The sequence below is a fragment of the Epinephelus lanceolatus genome, chromosome 10, assembly GCF_041903045.1.
Source record: "Epinephelus lanceolatus isolate andai-2023 chromosome 10, ASM4190304v1, whole genome shotgun sequence".
Taxonomy (NCBI): domain Eukaryota; kingdom Metazoa; phylum Chordata; class Actinopteri; order Perciformes; family Serranidae; genus Epinephelus; species Epinephelus lanceolatus.
The window spans coordinates 17,352,993-17,370,442 of record NC_135743.1 but is presented as its reverse complement, the minus strand read 5'-3'; the positions used below and the strand labels follow the sequence as shown (position 1 = coordinate 17,370,442).

Here is a 17,450-nt window from a genome sequence, read left to right as displayed (position 1 = left end):
AATCTACCACGAAAAGTCAGTCTTGAGAGTAATTTATCATTATGTAATCACGAAATTATGCTTCTACAATTCGGATGTTACATCAGCAGGAAACGCAGCCAGCTAACAACGACGCCTCTTAACGGTATCGACCCGATTCCTGCAGTCCATTTTGAGGACAGATGCCCGTTGTTTTGGTGTTTATGGCTGGCTAGCAGTAACCGGTGGTTGCCAACACAAAAGGCAGCGCTGCGAGTGGCACGTCCCACCACTGCCATCCAGTGGAGATGAGAAACAACGTTTAAACATCTGGATATGAACCACACAGAGACAGTAATGTATAAACCACCAGTGCATTTTTATTATATTTTAATATATGGTTCAAAAAAAAAAGTCTGTCACATAATTTACCTGTATGCAATCTCACCACATCAATATGCATAATGTTTACTGATCAAGTGCTCATCTGGAGACAGCAAATTCAGATTTCTGCATACCAGAGCAGTAGTAAGTCGTACATCCAAAATAAAAGTCTTGCCTAAGTTGTGTCCTGCTGAGCAATGTAACTTTGTGTAGTGTGCATTGAAAAGCAATCAAATACAACAACATTAGATCCCTACATTTGAGCAGAATCAACAAAATCATATAAAAATACAATGCTTAAAAGATTTCCCAAGCATAAAGGCACTCCATTCAATTCATTCCTGATAGAACTGAAATTGCTGAAAATGTAAAGATAATATAGCTACTACCATGATAGCCCCATGACCTACTGAAGCAAGCAACTTCAATTATGTTCACACTCTTTTCTTTATTCACCCATCGCATATTAAGAGCTGGATGTCACAGATTTCCTCCAGCATGATGACAAATCAAGAGAGACTGTTTAAGACTTTATCAGTATTGGCCACTTTTTTAAATTCTGGTCTGTCTCTCCGTAATAAAGTAGTAAAGTAAGTAAAGCCCGGTCAATCCAGTTTCCTCCAGCTAAGGCACATCTAAAAACTTGGACTCCATCATCCTCTGCAGGCTGAGAAAACCATCACATCTCAGTTGCTGCAGATTCCTGTAGGCCGTCAGTATCCAGCAGTATGCATCATGCAGCTGCAAGCCTTTTAATAAACTGAATTTCTTTATGACATTTATTTCTGGCACAAGTTCCTTACGCTAAATTTAAAGTTAGCCCCAGTCTGTCTTAAAAACTGAACTTTTGTGAGGCTTTCAATCAGTGTATTGTGTCTTTAATATTCTTTAATGATTCCATGCCTGTTCGTCTTCTTAAATGTTGTTTCATCTCTTCTCAATGGCAGATTTTAATCTTTTATTTACTACATTAACTTGTAATTCACCCCTGATTGAAGTGTTGTTCATCTTGTTTTTAAAAAAAGCTGCTTTAGGTCAACAACTATCCCTCTGCAGTACACTGGCCCATCATGAGGTGTGTACAGCTATTTTTGCCGGAGCCACAATCATAGGTGTACTATGGAGCCCGGGGCCGAAAATAGGATACATCCTCTCATCAAACTTGTGTGTTAAAGTGACCAGGTGCTTTGCTGCTCCCCCATCCCAAAATGACACCTCTCCCTTATCTATATTCAGCTTAATACGGATCCTTTCAGGGCGCTGCTGCACCTGCACCTCTGTACGCTCAGGTGTCGAGACAGTGTAGACCCCTTTGCTCAGTCCTATGGACCACACACCACGGTTCGTAGAGACCGTGAACTTCTTCTTACGGGGCACTGACTCCTTGCACACTCCCACAATCCACTTGGGGTTGTCACCAACAATAACATCCCATTTGTGTTTCCCGGAGGTGTAACCTTCAGCACCCACGACAAAGACACAGGGATCAAAGCGCTCCGGGTTGTCTGGGGTGGTCAGGCGCTCGGAGCTCTCCTTCACACTGGACAGGTCAGCGTTGATAGAAAGCCATGGAGAGGCTGAGTTTGGGTTCAACACCACTGGATCTGCACACAGACAAAAGAAGACAACTATATTATAACAGTAACATTTGTTACTAGGAGCTGTGCTGAGGCTCAAAAGTTAGTCTATATAGTTAGTTTATAAGTCTATATATTGGAGTACATCCCAGGATTTACTATACTATATATTGGAGACCAGTTCTTTTTTTGGCAACCCAGTCCCATTGCTTGTCATCTACATCCTTCTGAGTCGCCACTGACTCTCCTTTATGGATTTTAGATCTCACTATGAAATATAGTTGTTGGTAAGGCAGGAAGGAGGAATCATTTAGGTTGTACTCTTCTTTTAAATTATTATATGGAACTATTTTCTTCTCCCTGATTATGTCTCCCAAAGAATTAACGCTGGAATCCTGCCTCCCTGTGTTGACTAATAGTTTGCCTCCTGCTAGAAATAGAAGAATATGCCAGAGAGGACAAGATGGGAGAGAGATTCCTGTAATTTTAAGCCTTTAATGGACTAATTTCGCAATTCTGCATGAGAAATTAATAACTAGATTATCAAGTTCTGCAGGAGGATTGGGATAAAACCATAAAGAAGCCAAAGATACTATGTTGTTAAAATCAACACAGTAGCTTACCTACATAGCTTTGCTCGGAGAATGACAGAGCCCCGTTTCTGCAGCCAAATGGCAAAAAATTTGGAATACTTCAACATCAAAATATGTCTGATATAGAAATAATTCAAATAGGGCATAAAATTTCCCCAGTAACATGTACTAAAATGGATGAGACAATCACAGACAAATGCTGGCATGGCTGTGGTCAAGAAGGTACCCTGATACACTGTTTGTGGGAATGCCCCATGGTAAATTCCTTCTGCTCAGCTGTAACAGATGCCCTCACAGACATCTGTCAGGTTGTTGTTCCTAAATGTCTGGCTCTGTGTACACTAGGAGACCAAATAGATAGGTTATCTGGGATGAAAATGAGATGTGGGATGTCTCGCTACTAAACGGAAGATTGTTTTGAATAGGAAGAGTAAAACTCTAAAGTGTTTTAGCCTAAACAGTTGGTTAGAAGAATTTGTGGAGTTAACCCTTTGAAGCCTGGAGCGACATCACTTTTCTCATGCTGCTATCAGATGCCTTCCGCAATTATTTAAACCTTTGAACCTTGAAAAAATGGACTCTGGAAAAATGCAGTAACTTGGTAAGAAAAAATTAAATTACAGAATTATTGTAATTCTTTTAGCATTTTTTGCAGGTAATTTCCTTGTTTATTTGGGGTTTTTTTGACTTTCTTTTCTTTCACTATTTTTCTTGTTTTAAATTTTCTCTTTTTACTGATTTCTTGCAATTTTTTTGTGGGGGGTCATTTCTTTTTTCGTTGCTCACTGTCTTCTTCCCATGTTTTCTTAAAGAAATCAAACCAATTTGCGCAGGCTTCAAATGGTTAATACGGATGGAGCGAGCTGCTGCCACATTATGGCACCGAGATCCAGAGCTAGAAGAACTATGGGAGGCAATAAGGTCATTTGAACTCCATACCAGTAGAGTGTAACTACTTCATGGATTTGCTCCAAGATGTGTGTTAATGCCTGAAAACGATTGAAAAATGAATGAATAAATAAATAACAGTAACATTTGTTGAGTATACTGACAAAATATTTGAAGTCATGTAATGATTGGAGCCTGAAGAATAACAGTATTTTGTGACATTATTCAAGCCAGAGCTCCCCTGGACCAATGTTTCATATACACCAATGCAATTTTAACAGACATCAGCCAGCTCTTTAGAAAAGCTTTTAATTGTTTCCTATCAATATTAAACAGACAAACCCAAATTGGTCCAGTATAGACTCACAATCCTTAACACCACAGGCCATTTCCAACTCTGACAGTGTAATGTACTCACTATATCTGACATGTGCCTGCATGTTCTTCCAGATGTTGAAGCTCAGAGAACCGACATGCTTGCCCATGTTCAAAAGAGAGTCGTTAGGGAGACAAGGATCGTCCTGAGTCCACTGGGCTCTACAGCAAAGATGGCAATATGTGAAGTTAAAAACAGACATTTGATAATCTACAAAATGCAGCAGAAACCTGGTTTAAAGAGCTGAATGACTGAAATGTGTAACTATGCAAAAAATGTAAATGTATGGTAAAATGTACTTTTCAGTCTACTTTGCATTAAACATTTACACATGTAGATTTACACTGTGTTTTATTAGTGGTTACACTTCCTCTCATTGACTTCCCCTCAGCCCTTTGAATTACGTAACAGCATACGTCACACGTGGGATGGAAACAGAGTGCAGCTGCCCTTATACACTTTCAGCCCAAACTAGCAGTTATAGGATCAGCGCTATACTGCCTTTTACAAATTATCAGAAGCACCTGCAGACTCATTTCAATGAGGTGAAGTCGTCTTCTGCTAATAGCTGCACTGCAATATGTCGGCACTTTGTAATTAGCTGCATCAGTTTCTGATGTACAAACTTCTGTGTGTGATCTGTATCATGATTACAGATTTATGATGTTTTGCAAAATAGCAATTCTTTTACATTTACAGATAATGTTGGCAATAACGAAATCACACAAGCGGAACAGTACAATAATCCAAGTAAATATTAACTGCAATTAGTGACATGACATTTTTCAGTAAAATATGAAACTATCAATGAGATTTTCTTAAGAAACTATCTGCTAATTCAACGAGCCAACCTACAGAGAGCAGAACTGAAAAGCATGCCAGATATTACATTTATTTCATTTTATTTATTATTTAATTCATTTTCCAATTTATTCATCTTCTTCTTCGGTGGTAAGCAACCTGAGTTTTAGTGTCACATAACTAGGGAGGCATTTTTTGTTTTAAATGCATAACTGCAATGCATTGTGGGTGATATACATCTCTATAGTGACCATGGTTGTTGACTCGCTCCCACACCCCTCTCAGGGTCGATCTCAACAAGTTCACTTGAATGCTTTTAGTCAAATGGCACGACATTTATGATGGCGGTAGGAGGGCAGGTGCCGAGGGGAAGTCAAGGAGGGCTTGCTGAACAGCTAATGAAACGCAGCCATAGAGATTTTATAGTTATTGCCACAGTTAGTTTTGCAGCTACTTACTCTCTCTTTAACTTCTGGAAATTCTAAAACACAAAAAAAGAGTAATTGAAATTAATTAAATTGTTTTTTATACATTGGAGACAAAAAAGGTGCAGTCTCATGAGTCTTATAACTGTGGGGAAAAGCTGCCTTGTCTTACCTGCAGGAAGGGCAGATCCTCATTGCCCATCTCTCTCTTCAGAGTATCATTGATCTTGGTCAGAGTTTCAATGTCCTTGTTTGTGTTTTCAATCAGCTCCTTTACGGCAGCAATCTTCTGCTCCTCCTCTGCAGCCAGGGCTTTGAGACGCAGAGCTTCCTCTGTGACGAGCACCTTGTGGAGCCTCTCAAACTCTGCCTTGATCTGCTTCTCTGCCTGCCCTGCTTGATACTGCGTTAAGAGAAGAGAGTTTATATTTAGAGCGCACATACAAGTGTGAATGAAGATATGGGTAGTCTCTGGTGTGTTACATGTATTGTAGTCTCATTGCACTGTATGTGTGTACTTGAGTATCATGCATGTACTGCAGAACAAGCTTCGTTCACATTATAAGCAAATGTAGAGCAAATGCGATTTTGTTTTGCTCTCATGTGACACAGATCAGATTTTCTCCGATCAGATCCGGCCCACTGTCCTAAATCCGATAATCTGACCACTCGCCACGCGACCGCTGTCGAAACTGGGAATTTATGTGTGTTTTTCCAAAACATCCATGCTTTCTTCACATCATACTTAGATGTGCAGGCGCAGAGCACCCACCATAGAGTGTTGGAGCAGTGTGTTGAAACCAAAGAAGAACAAAAATGGAAGACTGTCGTAAGTGAGTCCTGCTGTGACAGCCTTAAAGTGTCGACAGAGATATGGAAATGTAGCTCCAGAAATCCCCAAGTCTTGGAGGAACTGTTCCTCTGTGAAACTCCCTACATTGTGGCCCCACCATCCCTGACTCCTCACCCAAACCTCTCTCCACAGGACTACTAGCAGCGGTTGCTAAAAAGTGGTGAGAAAGTGATTCTGCTTTTGGTTCACTGTGTGAACCGCCATGTTGCTATGATCGCAGGTCTGTTTATGTCACCAACTTGGGCTTGGTGGATCTTGCCCGATGTTTCTGACTTGAAATTCCAACTTTAATGACTGTTCCATTCTACTTTTCCATGTCAGAAGTCGTTTTTTCCCCTGAGTTTTGGGGTACGTTGGATTGAATGGAGAGTTTGCATATTGTATGCATATTTTTGGGGCACTTTGCGAGTTTTGGGGTACGTTGGATTGAATGGAGAGTTTGCATATTGAATGCATATTTTTGGGGCATTTTACGTAATAGATCCCTGTGGGGAGCGCTTTCCTCCACAGAGGTCAAAGGTCAAGATCTAGTACAGAGCAGTCTTGGTGGGGCTGAAAAGGCGGGGCGGGGGGGTATTTGGGTTCAAGGCCTGAAGATGTCTGACGGCAAAGGACCAGTTTTACAACTTGTATAATGATAATTATACAAGTACTAGTTTAATGATTATACACAGATAGATGTCATTTGAACACCATGAGACAGGAGAGTAACTTTACCTTGATGAACTCCACCGCGTTGCTCAGTTTACGGGTCATTTTCTTGTATGACTCCACTTTCTTTTCAAAAATCTGGACTTTGATGCTCAGCTCATTCTGCAGGGTAAAAAAAAGAACATGATGTAACCAAAAGAAAAAAGCATCAAAGGTGTTTCAGGCTAGAGACTGGTGTTGTGCTTAAGTCTGTGTTCTCTGAACCTGTATCCAGATTGGGAATCCAACAAGGTATCCTCATCATCTTCTTGTGCTTGTCCTGTTTTGTTAAGTCAAAAATAGCTGCTGCCTATAGAAGTCACTGCCAATATAGACTATACGGTTATAACAATCCTATAATAAACCTGAAGTAACTGTAATTTTATCAAACCCATGATTTCTGCACTACTGAAAATCAGTGACCTGCATTTACACAGGATGAATTTTCACTGTGGCCATGAAGTGGGGCTGGGGGTTGGTGTTAGCCGCACACTAATATCGCAGTAGACTGTATACCGTTTCAGGAAGGCATATGTAGGTACGAAAAAGCCCAAGCCCAATTCTAACCAGCAGTAAATTAAAGGTTGAGGTCTCAGCTATAAATAAATATGTTTACATGTACACAAATGGTTTCTTAAATGAGGTCATTTGTGGTTAAAGGCATGTTGTGCACTGGTGCCAACCGGCCCCACCACAGGGTCGGTTGGCACAGTGTTAAAAGCCAGCAAACCATCATTCATCACAGACTTCAAATGTTATATCAAAACGTAGCTGATTCCTTTTTCTTTTAACTTAAAGTACAACTTTTCCAATATTTCTGTCTAACACAGTTTTATAACACATTTAGTCCACAGACCATTTTTTACTTACGACGCTATAAAAATAAAATGTCACGCTATCTAAAAAGTTAGTGACTTTCAGAAGTTTCAATAAAGTCCCAATGTCCTCAAACGAATACCTTCTAATTAACAGCGTCTTATCTTGTTACTGTTGTTAAAATTGGTCACATTTGTTGCCATATCAAACTACAAACATTATTAATCATAAATAAACACGTTTCAACTTTAAAATATGATCAGGTTTTGTGCCTTGTCTATATCCGTGTTGGGACTGGCTGCAGACTGACTTGGCAGAGATGGCTGCCATCTTGTTTTTCCATGGATTAGTGTATTGTGCTCTTACTACCACTATAGATGGCACAAAACAGTGTGCACAAATGCGGATAACAGGTCTAAGTCAGGAGGACGGGAGGATATATGTGTATATATTTCTTGAATTGATTTTTATTTACTTATTTTTTCCTGATTTACTTCGATTGTTTATTTACAACCAAACTTTGTACTCATTGCATTCTGTTGTCTTGTTTGGAAAATACAGTTTCATTATTTATAGCTATCATCTTTTAATGCAGAGACATTGTTCATTGTTCCTGACTTGTTTACAAAAAAAGGAGAATGGCAGTTGTAATTATGCATTATTGACATCTGTCTATCCCTAATAAAAAAAAAAAGATTTTCAGATTTATGAAACCTATCTTCTACTTGTGAAAAAAAATACCAAAAAGGGAAGATACACTGCTTTTTCAGACCTAGACCACATTGGACCAGACCTTTTACACAGAGTTTCAGATTTGTGAAACCTTTACTCTAATTGGGCAAATGTGAAAAATAGATATGTTATTGAAGTACATTATTGTCACATTATGGCCTTTGTTGGTTATGGGATAATCAAGGAAAACATGATTTTATTAAGGGAATACATATTTTTGGGAACACACACACACACACACACACACACACACAGTCGATACCTGGTGAGAGTGCTTTACCTTACACATGGGTGCCCCGTCTCTCACTGGCCACAGTTTGTGTGTGTTGTGTAGAGTCACACAGTCCACACACACGGGCTCCTCATCCTTCTCACAGTACAGCTCCAGCGGCTTCAGGTGCAGCCTACAGCTGTTCTCATTGGTGGGCCGTTTCCGGTTCGTACGCAAACTCGACTCTTTGAGGAAGGTCTCGCACGCGCTGCTGAGCGCGCGGTTGGCGATGGGGTCCTCTTCCTTGAACACTTCCCTGCAGACGGGACACTTCCTGTTGAACTGAAAACTCCTCTGCAGACACTCCCGACAGAAGGTGTGGGTACACGGCAGCAGCACGGGGTCCCGGAAGACGCCCTGACACACGGGGCAAGTCAGGTCCTGCTGCATGGGCAAAGTCTCTTCCGGCATCTCTTCATCCATACTGTCAGCCATGGCTTCACGGGCCCGCTTCAGTTTCCTTTCGGTATTCACTAAAACCCCAAACTGACGTATAATAAGCACTAACCTGGCTCCGAGTGATGTGTCAAGCCTTCACCTGTTTGATAACGCAAATAAAAATAAAAATAATACCGAGAACAGGTTTATAAAGTAGAAAACACACTGCTCTGTCACAGTGCGCATCCACTTCGTGACTGTTCCACCAACTCCATTTCCGTCTTTCTTCGGTGTCAGACAGTAAACATGTTGGAGGTTTATACAGCACTGCCCTCTAGTGGATCTGGAGGTTGTAACAGAAATGATTACAGTCAGTTCTTGCTGTGGAGGTTTGCACATCTGCACCTGTCTGCACATCTGCACCTGTCTGCACACCTGATAAAGACAGGGACGCTCTCTCTGCTATATTAAAGTACACAGGGTGAAGTCAGGTAGTTTGGGACACTTAATGTTAGATCACCAAGAAAACCATCTCGAGTGTTACTTTTAAAACATGTCATGGATCTCTGCTGTATTTATATAAAGAAAATATGTTGCCAGATAAAATAATTTTTAAATGTTGGACCCACAGACATTGCAAGAACTCCTGCTTCACTTTGATGACACGTTCAGGTAAAATGGGACAGTCTTGTTTGTTTGTTTTTTAAATGGTTAAATCCATTTATCAGTTTGTAAGACTTTTGGGGTCTACACAGTTACATAGTGACAATACAAACCATGCATTCACACTACACAATACACTTAATAACACGTCATAATGCGCACTGTAAAAGAAAGACTAACAGCTGACATAGTTTACATAACACACACACATACACACACCTAAAAAACCCTAAATAAATTGTCTGCGACTGAATCTAACATATAAATAATATAATTTAACATAAAATAGAAAAGAAGGTCCGTAACACATTTACACACCAAATAATGCTATTAATTAATAAAGTTTCTTTTCAAGTAATGCTTAAAAAATCTATTAATGCATAGTGGCATTAATAGATTCAGTTGAGGAAATATGGAATATTTTCAATCTTAAAAAAAAGGCTTTTGACACAATACACTATGATATATCATTCAATAAACCACAGCAGTATGGCATCAGTGGTAAAGCGTTAGATTGGATGAGGCCTTACTTGTCTAACAAAAGGCAGTTTGTGAGGCTTGGTGATCAGTGTTCAACATGTTACTTGTGGTGTCCCCCAGGGGTAAGTGTTGGGGCCCTTAATTGTTTAGTCTTTATATCAATGATTCATGCAACATATCAAAAGTATGAAAACTGGTGTTATTTGCTAAATTCAGAATTCAGTAAATCAAAACTATCATTTGATCATTAAACCAGAACAAACTGCTGAAAAGTAATCCAAGTGAGACAAAACCAAAGCTTGAATTACTTGTGATAGTTTGTTGTGTCAGATATTTTGAACATATCATCAGTTCAGTTATGAATTCATTAAATCATTAATGCAACCTAACTATTTATTAAAAAGATCAGCCAACTCTTCTGCCATGCTTTCCCTGTTCTTTCACTACCTGTTTGCTTGGTGCCGTATTGTCTTCAACGGACGTGTGTGTGATAACAGTTATGACTAATTCTGGATTATTGTGGCTGACATGGACTCACTGCATCATTTTTAATATTTTTTATGTGACAAAAGCACTGAAAATGTCTGTAATACAGCAGGATGGCACATGATATCATAACTATTGCTTTGTGTTTTTTTTACCGTTTGCTCATTATGTGATCTATAAGGATGGAATGAGACTGCTTCTTAAATCTCCACGATGGTGCAGTGCCAGCCAAATGTTTGTAAATGTTGTTGTGCCCACCTGCCCTGCTTTAATATGAAATCTTCTATATCAATATATGGGCAGGCTCTCAGTCTCAGAAAATGGTAGCATACAGGCCATGGCCAACTCTGGGCCAGTCAGCCATGTAAACTTGATTAACCCATAAATTTAATTTAAGTTTTCAAAATGTTTTGTCTGATGTTTTGTCAGTTTTTGTTCACAGGTCCTGGAGAAACAATATATTATTCAGCTGATAACAAATAAACACGACCCTGAACTTGGCTGTTTACTTGTCATTTTGCACAGGAAGGACCACGCCAACTTGTGTTCCTGCAGGTTCCAGATAACTCAACAGCTGCTGTATCATTTCGCTGTATCATGAGTATGTTTCTGATAACTCTCTGCCTTCCTCTTTCAACATAGCAGAGTGTGTGAGAGCGCCAACTGGACCATTACTTCATCCTGTGTTAGCTGTTTTATTGTAATAAAATACTGTTTTCATTTTGGACGGATGATTTCTTTTTTTTTTTTTTTTTAAACCTTTTTAGATTTTTCATGTTTCATGATATCCAACAGATGGAGCCACAGTGCCATCATGTGACACCACATGGTGACTAGTGATCACCTGTTACCCTCCCGGAGTAAAAACTGATCACCTTGCTGATGTCGGGGAAAATGTCCTTTATGTAAAATGCAGCTTGATGATCTTGTCAGTACTGTTGAGGTGGAGAGGATCAGATATATTAGAAATGAGTAGGTGAACTTATTTGCTGTCATCTGGCAAGCTTTTATTCAATATTTGGAGAAGATAATGCTCTTTCTTTGTCCCTTTTTTGGTTTTGCTTTTCTCTTTTCTATTCCTTTTTTTCATTGTGTTGTTTTCTATAAATCCATAAAAGGGATGGTGTCTGGAAAGACAGCTTTTTTAAATGCACCAATAATCACCAATAATTTCTATATTTGTATATATTTGCTAATGATTAAGGCCAATCTCAATAAAATGCCTCATGAGACAAGAGTTAAAACTGCTGAAACAGACAGTATTCAAGCTCATCATGACGTCATACGTGGAAGACGTGTGTTGGTGTGTAGGATATAAAGAATGTAATGAATAGGTTTTTTTAGTGTATATTCACCCAAAAAATAAGAATCATTGTATTTTTGTTACATTAGAATAAGTCATTTATATCTACATAGGGAGTGGGTCCTTGTCTATGAAGTCTGCCGTGTTGCGCCATCATGCTTCTACAGTAGCCCACAATGGACAAACCACTAACTCTAGATATCTAGATAGGGCTATCTGTGTTTTTGCAACAGCCACCACATTCAGCAGCCCCTCCACGAGGATCAGTGTCAGAAAAGAAGAGATTTTGTTGATGTGAAACTGCGTCATTCAGTGGTTTTAGTGGTTTAAATCACCAGGTTAATTCGTTTTGGAGAGGAAGTGACCTCTGCAGATAATTCAGCACCCAGTAGAAACTCTCTGAATATGAAGTTATCAGAGAGGTGAGCGCACATTAGCAGGTGACGGGTTAGCGGCTTGTCGGTGACACTCCAAACTGCATCAGTGATACCCTGATTTTTAACTTGAAATTGTTTTATTCAGTGTATTTACTGGTTTTAATCACCTGGCCCATTTGTTTTGGAGAGGAGGAGACCTCTACGGATAATTTGGCTCATGGTAAAAGCCTCCTGAACAGCAAATACAAAAGGAAACTTAATTAACCAGGAGTTCATGCTTGGCATATGGGAAAAGTTTCATCTGGTTACAGTCTGTGGTCCTCACCACTAGATGCCACTGAGTCCTACACACTTCTCCTTTTAAGGGCAGACACACACACACAAACATTCAAAACAGAAAGCAAAACACTGTAGCTCAGTGTTGCCATGATTAATTGCACGACAGCTGCTTTGGGCCTGAGACAGTCATCGCATGAAAAGTGGGCACATCGTAGCCTGCAGTCAGTATCCACCATTTGTTGATATTATTTACCACAACTTAGATGCCCTTTAAATCTGTACAGGACTGGAAAAAAAGGAATCAAAGAAAGACCTTCTCTCTTACATCCCCCTCATTTCTATGGGTCATATAAATTCATATTGATGGATTTCCAGCACGTTTAATCATCATGAGTCTGCATCACAACTTGTTTCACGTCTCTAAACCCCTCTTCCCACCTACCTACACATTAATGGATTACTGAATGGTCTTTGGGCACAGGCCCAGGGACTCAAAGTGTCAGGGGCACCTTCACTCAAATTAAAGGTCCAGACACACCAAACCGACTTCAGAGAACTAGCGGCGACAAAGCCCCCCTTCTGCGTCACCTGATGTCACAGTGTCTCCACCAAAAATTAGGACATGAACACACCACAAAGACACCAGCTCACGGCCAACCAGCACATTCTGCGCCTTTGTGAGAGGAAATAACAGTGGTCTGTAATAGTCATTCAAAAAGGGAAACTGGAAGACCGTCTTGATGCTAAATGGCCAGTTAGCACATTACCACAATCCAACTTCCAAAGAACAGAGCACATTTCCACCTTAAAGATGCACAACATGACCTCAAAGATGCATAACAACTACAGAGACACGCAAAAAGGAACAAAAAGTCTATGTTTCTTACTCCAGTGTATGAGAGGTGCTGGGGCCTTTTGCATATCTGTGCACAGGGGCACATTGTCTCACTACCCACCCACACATCCACAGACACTTTTCATAGTACGCATGGGTTGCCATGTATAGTGTGTCATGGGTCAGTGTGACTTTTATTTCACTCTGATGTAGTCGGATGGAGCTTTTCAATGGTGTAGCTCCAACATGTAGAAATAGCACCACATTACAAAAAGTATGACCACAAATTCCCTTTTTTATTGCTGAGTTTATTCCAGAAACAAAGTGTTTTTCCACACTGTCGACACAAATGTCCAAAAGAAGCTACATTTCCTTCATATATCTTTAGCATGTATATGTTTCTTCCTGTGAAGAAAATCACACTCAATCTGTGTGAAAATCATTTTTAAGTTTTTTTTTATGTAACCCAGACTTGAGATCAACAATCTCTTTTATAAGGAAAACCTAGCCAAGATAGCAGCATACAAAAAAAGTTAGCCAAACAACCACACAATAAAAAAACATAGAAGTTACACAATAACGTAGAAATATTACAACACCTACGCACAATGTAAAGCTGGTAAAGACACAGAGCAGTAAATCTAACACAGGAAACTCTTAAGGGTGAGGTGGGTGCTCTCATTTTACAAGTGATGCTATGTTAATCGTTTGTTTTCGCCCTGTGTTGAGGTTTACAGTTGGGGCGGGGGATGTTTAGTGGTGTTGATGTGGGTGTTGTAAACACTGGGCAAAGGCTTCACAGATAAACCAAAATGACGATGACACTGACGATGCATCTCAACCATAGTGATGATTTCATCGTAAAACATAGGATTGCGTAAGGTGACAAAGTGGCAAATCCAGACCCGACTGCTACCCCTTTAATATGTGGATGTATTTGGTCACAGTAGGCGATGATCTATTAATAATGATTAAAAAAAAAAATAATAAATTCAGTTTCAGTATTACAATATAAATTTACAGGTAGCTCAAGGCTGGACAAAGATAGGGAGGCCAACCACGAGTGGTAACTAAAAATAATGCATGTTAAATACGACAACAAAGTACACCTCCCACCCATCCCAGACACAGAAACACCCCCATCTTGTCCATCCTCAGTTGAACCTTGTTATCGGAGGAAGCATTTTTAAGACCACTGAGGGCGACAAGATTTCAGCTGTTATAAACAGAGGTTAAAAAATCGGAGCAAAAACCACATGGGACATAAGGGTGTCACGATACACTGGTGTTGATGATAACCGTGATTTAAAAATCCATCCATCCATCCATCCATTTTCATCCACTTCACAGGGGCAGCAGGCCAAGCAAAGCACCCCAGACGTCCCTCTTCCCAGCAACGCTTTCCAGCTCCTCCTGGGGGACCCCAAGGCCTTCCCAGGCCAGATGAGATATATAATCCCTCCAGTGTGTTCTGGGTCTGCCCCGGGGCCTCCTACCAGTGAGATGAGCCCGGAACACCTCTAACAGGAGGCGCCCAGGAGGCATCCGGATCAGATGTCCGAACTACCTCAACTGACCCCTTTCAGTGTGAAGGAGCAGCGGCTCTACTCCGAGCTCCCTCCGGATGTCCGAGCTCCTTACCCTATCTCTAAGGCTGAGCCCAGACACCCCACGGAGGAAACTCATTTCGGCTGTTTGTATCTGCGACCTCATTCTTTCGGTTACTACCCAGAGCTCATGACCATAGCTGAGGGTTGGGACACAGATGGACCAGTAAATTGAAAGCTTCGCCTTCCGGCTTAGCTCTCACTTCACCATGACGGTCCGGCGCAGCGCCTGCATCACTGCAGAAGCCGCACCAAACCACCGAACCACCTCACACTCCATTCTACCCTCACTCTTGAGCAAGACGCCGAGATACTTGAACTCCTTCGCTTGAGGCAGTAATAAATAATCCATCTTCTCTTAAAGGAATACTTCACTCACAGACTGACCCTTTGTAAATCAACTAGTCATGCCTCGTAAAGTTATCAATGGGCTGAAAACATTACAACCCGAACCAACCCATGTGACCCAGCCCGTCTGAGAACATCACATAAAATACTAAGCCTGAGCCTGACCAAGCCCGACACCCACAAAAAGCACAAGTCAGCTTCTAATGCCTGGGACACACCAGCTGTGTGGCGGCACAAGCTACAAGTGTCTCCAGTGGAAAATGGACCAGCGTGGTGGATCACCAACTCTCCACACTGTATTTCCTCACCAGAGAAGGACAGAGTGCCCTTCACAGATGTGAACCTTGAGCTGGCAACAGTCTGGATGGTCCTTAATCCTCTCGTCCTTGACATCACAATGTCCATGATTTCCGAAAATTTGAAATGTGGACTCATCAGACCACAACACACTTTTCCACTTTGTGTCAGTCCATCTCAGATGAGGTTGAGCCCAGACAAGTCAGCAGCACTTCTGTATCTGGTTTTCACTTTGCACTGTAGAGTCCTAAGTTACATTTGTAGATGAAGCAACAAACTGTGTTTACTGACAAAGGTTTTCCAAAGTGCTCCTGAGTCCATGTCGTACTATCCTTTATACAATCAAGTCAGATTTGAATACAGTGCCATCTCAGGGGTCAAAGGTCACAGCCATTCAGTGTTGGTTCTCAGCCTTGTCCCTTAAATGCAAAGAATTGTCTGGATTCTCTGAATCTTTTGCTGATATTATAGATTGTTGATGGTGAAATCCCTAAATTCTTTGCAATTCTCTAACTGTTGGACTGTTTGACCCCACAGTTCTTCAAAAAGTCACCATCCCTGCTTATGAACACCTGAGCCTTTCTAAGATGCCCCTTTCATACTTATTAATGATACTATCATTTGTTACCAGTTAACCTGTTCACCTGTGAAATGTTCCAACAGGTATTTTTTGAGCATTCAACAAAGTTTACGGTCTTTTGTTGCCCCTGTCCCAACTTTTTTGGAACGTGTTGCGGCTTCAAATTCAGAATAAATGTAGCCTATATCTTACAGAAATATTAGTTAAAAAGGATTTACAAATCACTGCATTCTGTTTACATCTTACACAATGTCCCAACTTTATTTGAACTGGGGTTGCACATAATATCCAATAGAAGGCAGACATCTCTACAGCACTCAGCAACGCGCACCCCAAAAATCCAGACTGAAAAATAGCTCTGCAGGTAAGAGGATAAATCTGTGTTTTTTAATTTGGGGTGAACTGTCCCTTTAAATGCATTTTGTCAGCAATATGAGCCCTTCTCTCATTCCTTCTATTAACCAGGCAGATTTTAAACAAACAAATTTTATGTGTCACGACTGACTCATTTAAATGGCTGATCAGATGATGTCACCATCGCTGCTGCCATGTTGTGTTTTACTGACATACTAACCTACAATGTGGTGACACCACTTTTAGTCAAAAACAGAAACTGCAAAAGGAAGGAAAGCATCAAACGAGGTTTATGCATAATCTGCAGGTGCTCAAACAGCAGTGAAAATGTGCTTTGATATTTTATCCCTTCATCATGAGTAATTCACAAATATGCATCTTACATTGCTGTGATTTACACATCCCACAGCAATCATTTAAAGACTTTGAAGATGATGCAAGACTGAATTTTGTAATTGATTAAATTGATTTAGTACACATATTACAACTGGCTGTGTAAAATGACTGGTTGCAATTCAAACTGCAGGCCAACACTGTAGGACAGAATAATAGGAATCAAAACTGGAATGTGGAAATGTTTTTTTCTTATATTTGTGTTCTTTCAGTTCCTCATGTGACACACATCTCCATGGTTTCACAGTTTACTTTAAAACAAAAACCTAAAATTAGGGGCACACTCACATGCCATGTGAAAAACACACATGCTTTTACCTTATCTCATTTTAATCACATTCTTATCTGGAAACCTCTCACAGTCAAAGGTGGAAACCAGATGATTCATGATTCATGTAAGTGCGCTGTACAGGAGAAATGTTGGTCAGTGACATACACTGAAACTCGAACAGGTAGTGAGGGCAAAAAAACAACCTTTTCCTGTTTAACACTTTCTTGGTTAAGACAGGAAAGGCCTCTGATAGCGGATATGTTTGGTTTTAAAGCACAGAAATCAGTCGGAGCTGCTGTGCATGCTTCTGCAGTTTGGTATTCAACTAAAATGTATGTGTGTCTGATTTTCATATCTCCTTTACTCTTTCAAGTAATAATTCATCCTTTTTCCTCAAAACATCTGAAAACTGTAGCCTCACAAGTTATGATATAA

General features: G+C 40.3%; 1 protein-coding gene across 1 annotated transcript; it reads right to left on the bottom strand.

The window, feature by feature from the left end:
* Positions 1-318: 318 nt before the first annotated feature.
* On the bottom strand, positions 319-9,032 carry trim35-28 (tripartite motif containing 35-28). The gene is made up of 6 exons (XM_033641743.2): positions 8,374-9,032; positions 6,573-6,668; positions 5,175-5,405; positions 5,036-5,058; positions 3,819-3,937; positions 319-1,946 (listed from the first exon to the last, which is right to left on the bottom strand). The coding sequence occupies exons 1-6, from the start codon at positions 8,797-8,799 to the stop codon at positions 1,411-1,413; spliced, it is 1,431 nt and encodes a 476-aa protein (XP_033497634.1). The 5' UTR covers positions 8,800-9,032; the 3' UTR covers positions 319-1,410.
* Between the last annotated feature and the right edge of the window lie 8,418 nt (positions 9,033-17,450).